At 45.5% G+C, this 14703-nt stretch overlaps 1 protein-coding gene across 1 annotated transcript; it reads left to right on the top strand.

Annotated features, from left to right (window-relative positions):
- Window positions 1-9622: 9622 nt before the first annotated feature.
- LOC115207065 (trypsin) lies at window positions 9623-14532 on the top strand. Its single transcript, XM_029774076.1, has 5 exons — window positions 9623-9833; window positions 12326-12485; window positions 13382-13523; window positions 13837-14103; window positions 14362-14532. The coding sequence occupies exons 1-5, from the start codon at window positions 9776-9778 to the stop codon at window positions 14530-14532; spliced, it is 798 nt and encodes a 265-aa protein (XP_029629936.1). The 5' UTR covers window positions 9623-9775.
- The last annotated feature ends 171 nt before the right edge of the window (window positions 14533-14703 follow it).

Raw genomic sequence — 14703 nt, 5'->3', positions numbered from 1 at the left:
TCAAATAAAAAAATAAAAATCTGCAATCTTAACACAATACCCCATAATGACATCACAATACCCCATAATGCCATCACAATACCCCATAATGACATCCCAATACCCCATAATGACATCACAATACCCCATAATGACAAAGCGAAAACAGGTTTTTGGACATTTTTGCAAATGCATTCAAAATAAAAAACAGAAATACCTTATTTCCATAAGTATTCAGACCCTTTGCTATGGGATTTGAAATTGAACTCAGGTGCATCCTGTTTCCATTGATCATCCTTGAGATGTTTCTACAACTTGATTGGAGTCCACCTGTGGTAAATTCAATTGATTGGACATGATTTGGAAAGGCACACACCTGTCTATATAAGGTCCCACAGTTGACAGTGCATGTCAGAGCAAAATCCAAGCCACGAGGTCTAAGGAATTGTCTGTAGAGCTCCGAGACAGGACTGTGTTGAGGCACAGATCTGGGGAAGGGTAGCAAAAAATGCCTGCAGTATTGAAGGTCCCAAAGACCTCCATCATTCTTAAATGATGGAGGTCTCCATCATTCTTAAACCTCCATCAAATGATGGAGACCTCCATCATTCTTAAACCTCCATCATTCTTAAAGTTTGGAACCACCAAAACTCTTCCTAGGACTGGCCACCCAGCCAAACTGAACAATCGGGGGAGAAGGGCCTTGGTCAGGGAGGTGATCAAGAACCCGATGGTCACTCTGACAGAGCTCTAGAGTTCCTCTGTGCAGATGGGAGAACCATCCAGAAGGGCAACCATCTCTGCAGCACTTCACCAATCAGGCTTTTTATGGTAGAGTGGCCAGACAGAAGCCACTCCTCAGTAAAAGGCACATGACAGCCAGCTTGGAGTTTGCCAAAAGGCACCTAAAGACTCTCAGACCATGAGAAGCAAGATTCTATTGTCTGATGCCAAGCGTCACGTCTGGAGGAAACCTGGCACCATCCCTACGGTGAAGCATAATGGTGGCAGCATCATGCTGTGGGGATGTTTTTCAGCGGCAGGGACTGGGAAACTAGTCAGGATCAAGGGAACAATGAAGGGAGCAAAGTACAGAGATCCTTGATAAAAACCTGCTTCAGAGCGCTCAAGACCTCAGACTGGGGGGAAGGTTCACCTTCCAACAGGACAACGACCCTAAGTACACAGCCAAGACAACGCAGGAGTGGATTCGGGACAAGTCTCTGAATGTCCTTGAGTGGCCCAGGCAGAGCCCAGACTTGAACCCGATTGAACATCTCTGGAGAGATCTGAAAACAAGGTCGCTGGTTCGAATCCCGGAGATGACTAAGTGAAAAATCTGCCGATGTGTCCTTGAGCAAGTCACTGAACACTAATTGCTCCTGTAAGTCGCAAAGAGTGCCTGCTAAATGACAAAAAAATGTATTTCAAATTTTAATTTGTTAAAAATAAGGAATAATAAAAAATAATAACACGACTACTCACAAGATAAATAAAATACACAATAATGAAGCTACATATAGGGAGTACAAGTACCATTATAAATGCCTAACTCTATCCTATGATGGTATCGTAACCTATCATGTAGTACTATTGGTAGCCTCAATTGCCAGACCGAAGAAGGTTTGGAGAGAGAGCCAGCTGGTGGTCGAGATTAGCCAGACTGAGGAAGGTTGGGAGAGAGAGCCAGCCGGTGGTCGAGATTAGCCAGACTGGGGAAGGTTCGGAGAGAGAGCCAGCTGGTGGTCGAGATTAGCCAGACTGGGGAAGGTTCGGAGAGAGAGCCAGCTGGTGGTCGAGATTAGCCAGACTGGGGAAGGTTTGGAGAGAGAGCCAGCTGGTGGTCGAGATTAGCCAGACTGGGGAAGGTTTGGAGAGAGAGCCAGCTGGTGGTCGAGATTAGCCAGACTGAGGAAGGTTGGGAGAGAGAGCCAGCTGGTGGTCGAGATTAGCCAGACTGGGGAAGGTTCGGAGAGAGAGCCAGCTGGTGGTCGAGATTAGCCAGACTGGGGAAGGTTCAGAGAGAGAGCCAGCCGGTGGTCGAGATTAGCCAGACTGAGGAAGGTTGGGAGAGAGAGCCAGCTGGTGGTCGAGATTAGCCAGACTGAGGAAGGTTGGGAGAGAGAGCCAGCCGGTGGTCGAGATTAGTCAGACTGAGGAAGGTTGGGAGAGAGAGCCAGCCGGTGGTCGAGATTAGCCAGACTGAGGAAGGTTGGGAGAGAGAGCCAGCTGGTGGTCGAGATTAGCCAGACTGAGGACGGTTGGGAGAGAGAGCCAGCCGGTGGTCGATATTAGCCAGACTGAGGAAGGTTGGGAGAGAGAGCCAGCTGGTGGTCGAGATTAGCCAGACTGAGGACGGTTGGGAGAGAGAGCCAACCGGTGGTCGAGATTAGCCAGACTGAGGAAGGTTTGGAGAGAGAGCCAGCTGGTGGTCGAGATTAGCCAGACTGAGGAAGGTTGGGAGAGAGAGCCAGCCGGTGGTCGAGATTAGCCAGACTGAGGAAGGTTGGGAGAGAGAGCCAGCCGGTGGTCGAGATTAGCCAGACTGAGGAAGGTTGGGAGAGAGAGCCAGCCGGTGGTCGAGATTAGCCAGACTGAGGAAGGTTGGGAGAGAGAGCCAGCTGGTGGTCGAGATTAGCCAGACTGGGGAAGGTTCGGAGAGAGAGCCAGCTGGTGGTCGAGATTAGCCAGACTGGGGAAGGTTCGGAGAGAGAGCCAGCTGGTGGTCGAGATTAGCCAGACTGGGGAAGGTTTGGAGAGAGAGCCAGCTGGTGGTCGAGATTAGCCAGACTGGGGAAGGTTTGGAGAGAGAGCCAGCTGGTGGTCGAGATTAGCCAGACTGGGGAAGGTTCGGAGAGAGAGCCAGCCGGTGGTCGAGATTAGCCAGACTGAGGAAGGTTGGGAGAGAGAGCCAGCCGGTGGTCGAGATTAGCCAGACTGAGGAAGGTTGGGAGAGAGAGCCAGCCGGTGGTCGAGATTAGTCAGACTGAGGAAGGTTGGGAGAGAGAGCCAGCCGGTGGTCGAGATTAGCCAGACTGAGGAAGGTTGGGAGAGAGAGCCAGCTGGTGGTCGAGATTAGCCAGACTGAGGACGGTTGGGAGAGAGAGCCAGCCGGTGGTCGATATTAGCCAGACTGAGGAAGGTTGGGAGAGAGAGCCAGCTGGTGGTCGAGATTAGCCAGACTGAGGAAGGTTGGGAGAGAGAGCCAACCGGTGGTCGAGATTAGCCAGACTGAGGAAGGTTTGGAGAGAGAGCCAGCTGGTGGTCGAGATTAGCCAGACTGAGGAAGGTTGGGAGAGAGAGCCAGCCGGTGGTCGAGATTAGCCAGACTGAGGAAGGTTGGGAGAGAGAGCCAGCCGGTGGTCGAGATTAGCCAGACTGAGGAAGGTTGGGAGAGAGAGCCAGCCGGTGGTCGAGATTAGCCAGACTGAGGAAGGTTGGGAGAGAGAGCCAGCTGGTGGTCGAGATTAGCCAGACTGAGGAAGATTTGGAGAGAGAGCCAGCTGGTGGTCGAGATTAGCCAGACTGAGGAAGGTTGGGAGAGAGAGCCAGCCGGTGGTCGAGATCAGCCAGACTGGATGCACTCCAGACACAGTGGCTGTTGAAAGAGACTGTAGACGCGTTCCTCTGCCCAGTTGTGTCTGACGCATGCCACATCTTACAGTGCCTTGATAGGTATTTCAACTATCAGCTAATCACATCATATGATATAGCAATCTGTCAGTCGATGACACGGTCGATGACGTGGCACGCAACCATTGGTTGATGCATGCAACATCTGAGCATGTCAACGCAACCTTTACAAAATGAATTTGAAGTTGCACTACTCATGGTTTCCAGCAGTGGGCAGCAGACACCACCCACTGAGGGTGTATGAGGGTGCCGGATGGAGGCTTGGTATTTTATAGAGTAGGGCATCACCTCCTGACCCCCGATGATCCTCTGGCCCAGTACACCTGGGAGGGAATGAATAAATGAATGATAATAGAGGAAAGTAAAATACATGAAAAGGGGATTAATTCAAGTGAACAATAGAAAAGGGGTGGGGGATGTGGGAAAGGGATGTTTATTAAGGTGTCAAAGATGATAGTTTACCTTTGATGTTTGAGGAGGACCAGTATGATCAGTGATGGAGAACATGATTCTGCCATGGTGGTCTGGACTGTTCTGGTCTGGACTGGTCTGGTCTGGTTTGGTCTGGACTGGTCTGGACTGGTCTTGACTGGTCTGGGCTGGACTGGTTTGGTCTGGACTGGACTGGTCTGGTCTGGTTTGGTCTGGTCTGGTTTGGACTGGTCTGGTTTGGTCTGGACTGGTCTGGTTTGGTCTGGACTGGTCTGGTCTGTTCCAACGCAGACATGAACGATTAGTTAGAATCACACAATAATTCTTAATGAATCTATCAATTTCCTCATATCCATAAAATCTCCCAGATCATCCAAGCTGACAGCTCTGAGCATGCTCAGACCCCTGTGTATAAACACATTCACCAATTGTGCTCTATCTAATGCACTTAATATTTCATTTAAAAAAAAGTTTTCAATATTTATGTTACAAGTGTGATATGTGTTACCAAAGACCAAATCATCACTTATGTCTTCTTCAATGTCTTACATTTTCATTTTTACCAAAGACTGCAAATAGAAAATGTACATCCAAAGCATCAATAACCTACTCACCCTTCTGACAGTCAACTTAACACTGTCTACAGACAAGTCTTCACCCAGTCCCCCTCTTCTCACACCCAGACAAGTCTTCACCCAGTCCCCCTCTTCTCACACCCAGACAAGTCTTCACCCAGTCCCCCTCTTCTCACACCCAGACAAGTCTTCACCCAGTCCCCCTCTTCTCACACCCAGACAAGTCTTCACCCAGTCCCCCTCTTCTCACACCCAGACAAGTCTTCACCCAGTCCCCCTCTTCTCACACCCAGACAAGTCTTCACCCAGTCCCCCTCTTCTCACACCCAGACAAGTCTTCACCCAGTCCCCCTCTTCTCACACCCAGACAGAACAGCTGTGAAATGCCCATCACCTTTTTATATAGTAACCATACCTGCTCTCCCTCGACTGTTCCTGTTATTGTGCTTATTGTCCACCCTACTGTGTCTCTACGTAAAAAGGTCTTATTCATTAGCGCACATACAAACCAAAACACTTTGCACCAGAAACTAAAAATAGGGACAAATTCAGGTAGTCCCTCTCTGTTTCAGTGTGTTTTCTTCTGTTTGATGACCTAATGAACATGACCGTGGCTGTGAGATGGTGATGTGACAGACACAAAGCTGAGACTGACCAAGTACATCCTAAAGACAGCCATCCCTTGTATTATCCCTCCCTGTTCTCTCTAGGGACTTGATTATTTGTGTTCTGACATTCATTGTCTGCTAATAGTGGGGGAAGAAAAGAGATCGTTTAGGGAGGTGGAACTGAATACGTTGTCTGGTCACAGAAAAGTCTCCAGGCATGTTGGTTATTGTGTAGTTTGGCTGGATGGTATATGATAGTGTCAGTCTGAGAGAGAGGGAGCGGGAAAAGACAATGGCGTTGTATGATTATTGCTGTGCTTAAAGGTCCAATGCAACCACTTTTATCTAAATATCAAATAATTTATGGGTAACAATGAAGTATCTTTCTGTGATTTGTTTTCAATTAAAATAGTCCAAAATAAACAAAAATAGCTTTTTAGCAAAAAGCTACTTCTCAAGCAATAATTTTGCTAGGACTGTCTGGGAGTGGTCTGAAAACTAGCTGTTATTGGCTGAGAGGTTTGGAACTCTCTTTCTTATTGGTCTATGAACCAAGTTACTGCTTGGTGATGTCACCAGGCAGTCCAAAACTCCATCCCACCAAAACATGCTATAGTTTCTGGCAGTCTTTTTAAACAGCTAAAACACCAAAAGGGCATTATCATAATTTTCTAAATGTTACTCGATTATTTCAACCTCATAGTGAGGAAGTATATATAAAACACAGGGAAATCACATTTTTGACAAAACTGGGCCCTTTAAACTTGCCTGTCTGAATACTTCTGCCTTCTACAATGCCTTCTCATTCTTCTACATCCCACCTTTCCTTCCCTTTCTCTTTCCGCCCAGTACCCTGCCCTGAACTTTAGTCACTGTTACTAGCCGGCTACCACCCGGTTCTAGTCAAGGCCACCCTATTCAACTATTTCTGTACATATAGTATTCTATCCACGTATTCTACAGAAATACTAAATATTCTATCAACATACTGTCCATAATGTCAATACCTCCCATCATATATATGGCAACTGCTCGGCATCTGACCGTAAACCACAACAGAGGGTAGTGCGTACGGCCCAGTACATCACTGGGGCCAAGCTTCCTGACATCCAGGACCTATATACCAGGCGGTGTCAGAGGAAGGCCCCAAAAATTGTCAAAGACTCCAGTCACCCAAGTCATAGACTGTTCTCTCTACTACTGCACGGCAAGCGGTACCGGAGCACCAAGTCTAGGACCAAAAGGCTCCTTAACAGCTTCTACCCCCAAGCTATAAGACTGTTGAACAGTTAATCAAATGGCCACCCAGACTATTTATCTATGCATAGTCACTTTACAAATTACCTTGATTAACCTGTACCCCTGCACATTGACTCGGTACCGGTACCCCCCTGTATATAGCCTCCACATTGACTCTGTACCGGTACCCCCTGTATATAGCCTCCACATTGACTCTGTACCGGTACCCCCTGTATATAGCCTCCACATTGACTCTGTACCGGTACCCCCCTGTATATAGCCTCCACATTGACTCAGTACCAGTAACCCCTGTATAGAGCCTCCACATTGATTCCGTACCGTAACACCCTGTATAGAGCCTCCACATTGACTCGGTACCGTAACACCCTGTATAGAGCCTCCACATTGACTCGGTACCGTAACACCCTGTATATAGCCTCCACATTGACTCGGTACCGTAACACCCTGTATAGAGCCTCCACATTGACTCTGTACCGGTACCCCTGTATATAACCTCCACATTGACTCTGTACCGTAACACCCTGTATATAGCCTCCACATTGACTCGGTACCGTAACACCCTGTATATAGCCTCCACATTGACTCTGTACCGTAATACCCTGTATATAGCCTCCACATTGACTCTGTACCTTAACACCCTGTATATAGCCACCACATTGACTCTGTACCGTAACCCCCTGTATATAGCCTCCACATTGACTCTGTACCGTAACACCCTGTTTATAGCCTCGCTACTGTTATTTTATTGTTGCTCCTTAATTATAATTTTTTTAATATTTTCTTTAATTAAAACTGCATTGTTGGTTCAGGGCTTGTATTCAGCATTTCACTGTAAGGTCTACACCTGTTGTATTCGGCGCACGTGACAATTAACATTTGATTTGGTATATATATCTGTATATATATATATCTATATAAATATAGATATATATACATAATTTTACTTTTTAGATTTGTGCATATTGTTGTGTATTGTTAGATACTACTGCACTGTTGCAGTTAGGAACACCAGCATAACATCTGCTAATATGTGTATATGTGTAATGCGACCAATAGCATTTGATTTGATTTGATTTGATCCCTTCCTCTGTCTTTTTATCCATACTTCCTTCCATCTTTCATTAAAATGACCACTGATCTGGACGGTAGACTGTGTCAGTGCAGGTTGAAACGCTACACTTTGTGCAGACCTAACATCCGTCCTGTGAGTCCCCGTGTTCTTCTCACGTTTGTCTGTAGTTCTCATCAGGGATCAATACAAACCGCTGGCTGCGTGGGTTGACGTGATTCATAGTGTGCGACTTGAAGCCATACTGTGGAAACTCCTCCCAGGTATCACCATTACAGGGAAGGAGAAAGGTGATGGTATGTTCCCTCTCCCTAGAGAACATATCTACAGGCACAAACAGGATGTCTATGTGCATGTGTGTGTGTGTGTGTACTGTAGATTTCCGTGTGCATGTGGAGCACAGGGCTGTTAGGTGGCCACCTCATGTGACACAGACACACAGGTACCAATTGAGGCCAAACTATAAGGACCTTCTCACCCCAGAGATGCTTTCCTTCCAACTGGAACTGTGCAGCGTATAACCACAATCTCAGTGTGTGTAAAATATGTTGTGTTGGCACAGACAGGTGTATGCTAAAGCAGCTTCTGTCTCGCCCTACTCGTGATCAATGATGTACATAGACGTGAATAAAATACTGTATATTATGTAGGCATATGCTCGTGATAGAGGAGACAATGTTACTGAGCCACGTTTGCACTAACAGAATAAACCAAGCATATGTGCAGGATCCTTGATTTCCAGCTTTCACACGTTTGTGTTTAAACAACGTTAGTGAAAACTAGACCATATGTAGACAGAATATAGTGTGTATGATGTCATATATATGCAGTATGTCTTTGAATAAATCCATACTCACAACAAACACGCTAACTAACTAACCAACTAACTAACCAACTAACTAAACTAACTAACTAACTAACTAACTAACTAACTAACTAACTAACACATTTCAGTGAGAGTTTATTCTTATCGGGTTATACCCATTCTCATTGGGTTATATCCATTCTCATTGGGTTATGTCCATTCTCGTTGGGTTATGTCCATTCTCATAGGGTCATATCCATTCTCATTGGGTTATGTCCATTTTCATTGGGTTATATCCATTCTCGTTGGGTTATGTCCATTCTCGTTGGGTTATATCCATTCTCATTGGGTTATATCCATTCTCGTTGGGTTATGTCCATTCTCATAGGGTTATATACATTCTAGTTGGGTTATATCCATTCTAGTTGGGTTATATCCATTCTCGTTGGGTTATATCCATTCTCGTTGGGTTATATCCATTTTCATAGGGTTATATCCATTCTCATTGGGTTATATTCACTGCCCTATATACTGTATAGAGTATCTGTCCTTGGTTATACCTGCCAGTTAAGGACCTTGGGTTCAGAAAATACCTTGCTGTGGGAAGAGCAGTAAAGAGAAGCCATATTCTTCTGGGTGAAATACAGTATGAATTATTCATTCCCTAAATGTGGGACAAGGACAGGTCAGGACTCAGGAGAGAGTCTTCCACAAGGGGGGTGTAATGCTTACCCTGTTGTACTATCCACTGTAATTATGTCAAATCTGTCCAGATTTTTTATATGGAAGGACCCCTGGAAAGTGAGATGGCACACCTCAAAAAGACCAGTGTTAACACTTCAGTCTAGAACAGTGTCTGATGTTGATTCTACAGAGGGAAATACATTTGTGTTATACAGATGGTATGACTGTATAAAATACTGCTTTGTCATTCAGAATTAATCTCCCAGACACGCGCACGCACGCACGCACACACACACACACACACACACACACTCACACAGAGGTCCATTGAGAACTTCCACAGGAGGAAAATCTGTGTGAACCTCCTGCTGATGACACAGGACATGAGATATGTTACTATGGAGACAGTGTAATGTACTGTAAGGGCCCCTGTGGAGAGTCAGGGGTTCAGAGAAGGGGGACAGTTTATAAAGGTGCACTTTGTTGCTCTTCCTTTCTCTCTCTCTCTCTCTCTCTCTCTCTCTCTCTCTCCATCATATATCGTTGTATCTGGACAGTGTGGCCATGATGACTGAAATCGGAACTTTCAGAAATCTGAGGATCTCTGCTCATCGCTGTCTGGTGAGATGTCCTTCTTCCTGTTATAGGAATCAGGGAGGACATAGAAGTCTTATTCCTGTCCGGCATTGCATCACACTGCTCAGCCTGCACTCCACTCTCTCCTCTCATCATGAACCTGCTAGTAGTCTGTCTGTGCTATGCGCTTTTGGAGCTCTTGGCAGTCAGTTGTAAGTAGAACATTTTCCTCCTAGTTCATGTGGTGAATACTTCATTATCATTTATTCAGGTTTTTATGTGACCCAGAGTGCGGAGATATGCTGATGATTTGTGTGTTTATATATGAATTGCTTTCAATAATATGCACGATAAAACAATGCATGATTAGCATTGTGTTGTATTGCTTGTCTTTGCATGCTGACTGCCTCCTAAAGTAGAAACCTGTTTACTCAGCAGTACACATAATGCTCAGGGTCTAGACATCTGTTGTAACTTGTTATTAAGGTATTATATTGGTGTCACGATCCTTTGATGTTGAATAGAACAGAATTTAGATTAGATTTTCTGTTGACAACAGAATTTATAATCTGTCCTACTGGGATGAACTCACAGGCCAGGTTTCTTGAACACAGATTAAGCCTTGTTCTGGACTAAAAAGCATGCCCAAAGGAGATTCTCTATTTAGCATGCCTTGTTGACCAGAACTAGGTAGAAACCGAGCTATACAGTTTTACCAACAGTAACAATGACAGTGATTTTTCCTCTCTCTTCTATCCTGACCACAGGAAAGTGAGTGTAGTTGATGTTGCATAACCCTGTGAAGACAAGCTCTCTCTGGTGTTACACAGCCCTGTGAAGGCAAGCTCTCTCTGGTGTTACACAGCCCTGTGAAGGCAAGCTCTCTCTGGTGTTACACAGCCCTGTGAGATCGAGGAGAGAGGAAACACTATAAGAATGGATGTGTCTCACACAGCACCATATTCCCTATATAGTGCACTACTTTCGACCAAGGCCCATAGGGCCCATAGGGATCTGGTCAAAAGTAGTGCATTATGTAGGGAATAGGATACCATTTGGGATGCATCCTAGAGGAGACACTAGAGGACACAGGTAGAAGGTCAGGTCAGATAGGGAATCCTTTATTCGGCTCTGGAGTCGGAGGTCACAGAACCAGCAACGTTAATGGCTGCTAGCTGAGCCTGGTGAGTTCACTGGACATGAAAAGGAGAAGTACTTAGCCCTTTGTGTTCTTTACGTCCTTTTTTTTGTCCTAAAATGTTTGTGATTTATTGCCCTGTTTATGATTAACCAGTAGAAAAACATTTACAGCACTGGTCGATTTTTGTGCCGAAACCAAGGAACCAACACTGATTTAAAGTTTATTGGTCATTTGTAATGAATACTTCGGAATTTAAATGATGATTCATTCAAATTAATCATATTTTTTTATCAGGACTTTTTTATCTAGAGGGTGAAAGGAGCCTCTATTCTGTAATTCTCAGCAGAGTGAGTTAGTTTTGCCTCTATTCCCTACTGGGTCTAAGAGGTGTGAAAGGAGCCTCTTTTCCCTACTGGGTCTAAGAGGGGAGATAGGAGCCTCTTTTCCCTACTGGGTCTAAGAGGTGTGAAAGGAGCCTCTATTCCCTACTGGGTCTAAGAGGTGTGAAAGGAGCCTCTTTTCCCTACTGGGTCTAAGAGGTGTGAAAGGAGCCTCTTTTCCCTACTGGGTCTAAGAGGTGTGAAAGGAGCCTCTTTTCCCTACTGGGTCTAAGAGGTGTAAAAGGAGCCTCTTTTCCCTACTGGGTCTAAGAGGGGAGATAGGAGCCTCTATTCCCTACTGGGTCTAAGAGGTGTAAAAGGAGCCTCTTTTCCCTACTGGGTCTAAGAGGTGTAAAAGGAGCCTCTTTTCCCTACTGGGTCTAAGAGGTGTGAAAGGAGCCTCTTTCCCCACTGGGTCTAAGAGGTGTAAAAGGAGCCTCTTTTCCCTACTGGGTCTAAGAGGTGTGAAAGGAGCCTCTTTTCCCTACTGGGTCTAAGAGGTGTAAAAGGAGCCTCTTTTCCCTACTGGGTCTAAGAGGTGTAAAAGGAGCCTCTTTTCCCTACTGGGTCTAAGAGGTGTAAAAGGAGCCTCTTTTCCCTACTGGGTCTAAGAGGTGTGAAAGATCCAATGTTATGGGAATAGTATTATTCCACCTTCTGCATGTTATGTACTGTATTATATTGTACACTATTTCTAGACCTTTCCAGGTTTTTATTTCTGGATTCTTCCAACAGGTTTCCACCTGTCTGTCCTACAACACTATAATCAGGTTTCCACCTGTCTGCCCTACAACACTATAATCAGGTTTCTACCTGTCTGTCCTACAACACTATAATCAGGTTTCTCCCTGTCTGCCCTACAACACTATAATCAGGTTTCTACCTGTCTGTCCTATAACACTATAATCAGGTTTCTACCTGTCTGTCCTACAACACTATAATCAGGTTTCTACCTGTCTGTCCTACAACACTATAATCAGGTTTCTACCTGTCTGCCCTACAACACTATAATCAGGTTTCTACCTGTCATACAATATAATGTAACTGTTTCTGTTTCAGGATGGTTCAGGATCTGACTCAATATGAGGAAGGTGTTCTTAATATGTTGTACATTCAGTGTATATTATAACGCATCCCATGTACCGTGTAATACTATACATGTTGTTTCCATGTCTTCCTGCAGGTCAGGAGATCATACAGGATCGTATAGTCGGAGGTTACGCTCCAGCCCCCAATTCCATCAAATACATTGTATCCTTACAGACCACCAAGGGACAGCACTTCTGTGGCGGATCGCTAGTGCACAAGTACTGGGTGCTTACAGCCGCTCACTGTAACATAGGGTGAGTCAATATACTGCTTTATAACACTGAGGAGAAGTTAGCATGACTCCCAAACACTGTATCCATAGGACTCACTGAGGCTGTTTTTCTTGCTTGAAAAAGTCAAGCAGAACAAAAAAAACACAATAATTATATATAACTGTGTATTACTGGCCACCCATTCCAAATAAAAATGTTAAAAACTTCCAAAAAACCACGTCACACTCATGAAAATGTATATAAAAAATACTCGAATTTCACATGATTTGTTTCACACATGTCCAATAACCACGTTTTTAAATTATTATTTTTTTTAATGTTTTCACATTTACCTGTGATTTTTTTCATGTTTTCACATTTACCTGTGATTTTTTTCATGTTTTCACATTTACCTGTGATTATTTTCATGTGTTGTTGTTGTGAGAATCAGACATGATCTCTGATTGTCTGTTGTTAGCAGCCTCAGTGAGTCCTGGGACTGGGAGGTCAGACAGACAGTGAGGGCGATAAGAGAGACAGTGGGCTCAGCTCAGCAGGGCAACCTTGGCATGTCTGTCATCGCAGCGTGTGTGTTACACGACAAGGTGTCAACATGTCAGACGTTGTACGTTCAGAAAGGATAACGGTCACATTGTTCCTGTTTCACACAGAGAAGCATTGTACCCACTCATACACCCACTTCAGTGCAGTCAGCGCAAAGGAAACTTTTGGGACGTTGAATCAGTCGTTTCCTTTATTATTTTTTGTATAAAGAAGAAGGGGAAATGTATTTTAAATAACGTTAGTCAGTGTTTGCCAAGTTGAACACAGCTCAAATTGCACTCCACCTTCTAAGGACAGAGCAGATGGCAATACTCCGATAATGTAAACAATGCAGTTGAATGTGTCTCTGATGTCTCCCTCGCCTCTCCTCCCAGGACAGAGCAGATGATGATCGTAGCAGGGGACTACTCTCTGAGTATGTTTGAGGGAACGGAGCAGTATTCCAAACCCCACAGAATCATCCCCCATCCTCTGTACAACAAGACCACCAACAATGCTGACATCATGCTCATCAAGGTACAGGATACAACCATAGACAATATACATATTTACCTACCGTTCATATTCATGTTTATTATAACATCATTGGATACAGCCGTTTTAGGATGTTAGGCCAAGTGATAGGCCTTCTATTAGAGTAACTAGCTGTGTATAACATTTGTAATTACCTTGTAATAACTTAGTAAGTACATGTATTTCAGTTTAGTTCAGTTCAATTCAGTTCAGTTCAATTCAACTCAACTCAGTCAACTCAGCTCAGTCAACTCAGTCAACTCAGCTCAACTCAATTCAACTCCCCCCTCTATCTCTTTTCTTCCACCCTTTGCAGCTGAGGGTTCCCATGGTGACGGGTAGCTATGTGTCCCTGGCGCCCCTCCCTCGGCAGGGTACGGGGGTTATGGCGGGGCGGGTGTGTCGTGTGTCAGGGTGGGGGTACACCTCTCTGGGAGGGGGTCAGATCCCCTCCACCCTGCGGACTGTCAAGCTGCCCATCGTGTCATCGGCTAGGTGCAACAGCAGCGAGTCGTTCGACGGGAACATCACCTCCAACATGATCTGTGCCGGATACAATGCTGGGGGCAAGGACGCGTGCAAGGTACTGGACCTGATAGATGTAACAGGTTGAGTTTTCCAGCACGCCCTATTGGCCTATCAGTTCCCACTAGCTGTATAGGATAGTTAAGGGTGCGTTCGATAACCTATTACCTTAATCTATAGTTACACAACACAATCACATTTTAATTCCAAAATTTCCTCTCTTCTCATGATAGTTACCTACCATTGGTGGCCTCAGAAAAAGAGACACGTTGTCATGGAAACTGAGTGAGGATTTGGTGTACCTTGTGGTTTCCAGGGAGATTCCGGCGGGCCGCTGGTGTGCGAGGGGCGTGTCTACGGTGTGGTATCGTGGGGAAACGGCTGCGGAGATGCCAAGTTTCCGGGCGTTTACACAGCGGTGTCCAAGTTCCGCCGGTGGGTCGACAGAACCATCTATAGCTCCTACACACGCTGTCTGAAGTATTAAAGAGAGGGGGAGGGGGGAGGGAGGGAGGGGGAGAGGGGGAGAGGGGGAGAGAGAGAGAGGGGGAGAGAGAGAGGGGGGAGAGAGAGAGAGAGAGAGAGAGGGGGGAGAGAGAGAGAGAGCGAAAGAGGGAGAGAGAGAGAGAGAGGGGAGAGAGAGAGAGAGCGAAAGAGG

Source organism: Salmo trutta, chromosome 14 (assembly GCF_901001165.1).
Source record: "Salmo trutta chromosome 14, fSalTru1.1, whole genome shotgun sequence".
NCBI lineage: Eukaryota > Metazoa > Chordata > Actinopteri > Salmoniformes > Salmonidae > Salmo > Salmo trutta.
The sequence above is the reverse complement of the archived record's forward strand: the minus strand, read 5'-3'. Positions and strand labels throughout refer to the sequence as shown.

Bases quoted from the DNA above. Each gene is read 5' to 3' on its own strand.
- LOC115207065 (XM_029774076.1), top strand. From the start codon at position 9,776: ATGAACCTGCTAGTAGTCTGTCTGTGCTATGCGCTTTTGGAGCTCTTG. The intron at 12,486-13,381 runs GTGAGTCAATAT...CTCTCCTCCCAG, and splicing joins GCCGCTCACTGTAACATAGG to GACAGAGCAGATGATGATCG. The intron at 13,524-13,836 runs GTACAGGATACA...CACCCTTTGCAG, and splicing joins CTGACATCATGCTCATCAAG to CTGAGGGTTCCCATGGTGAC.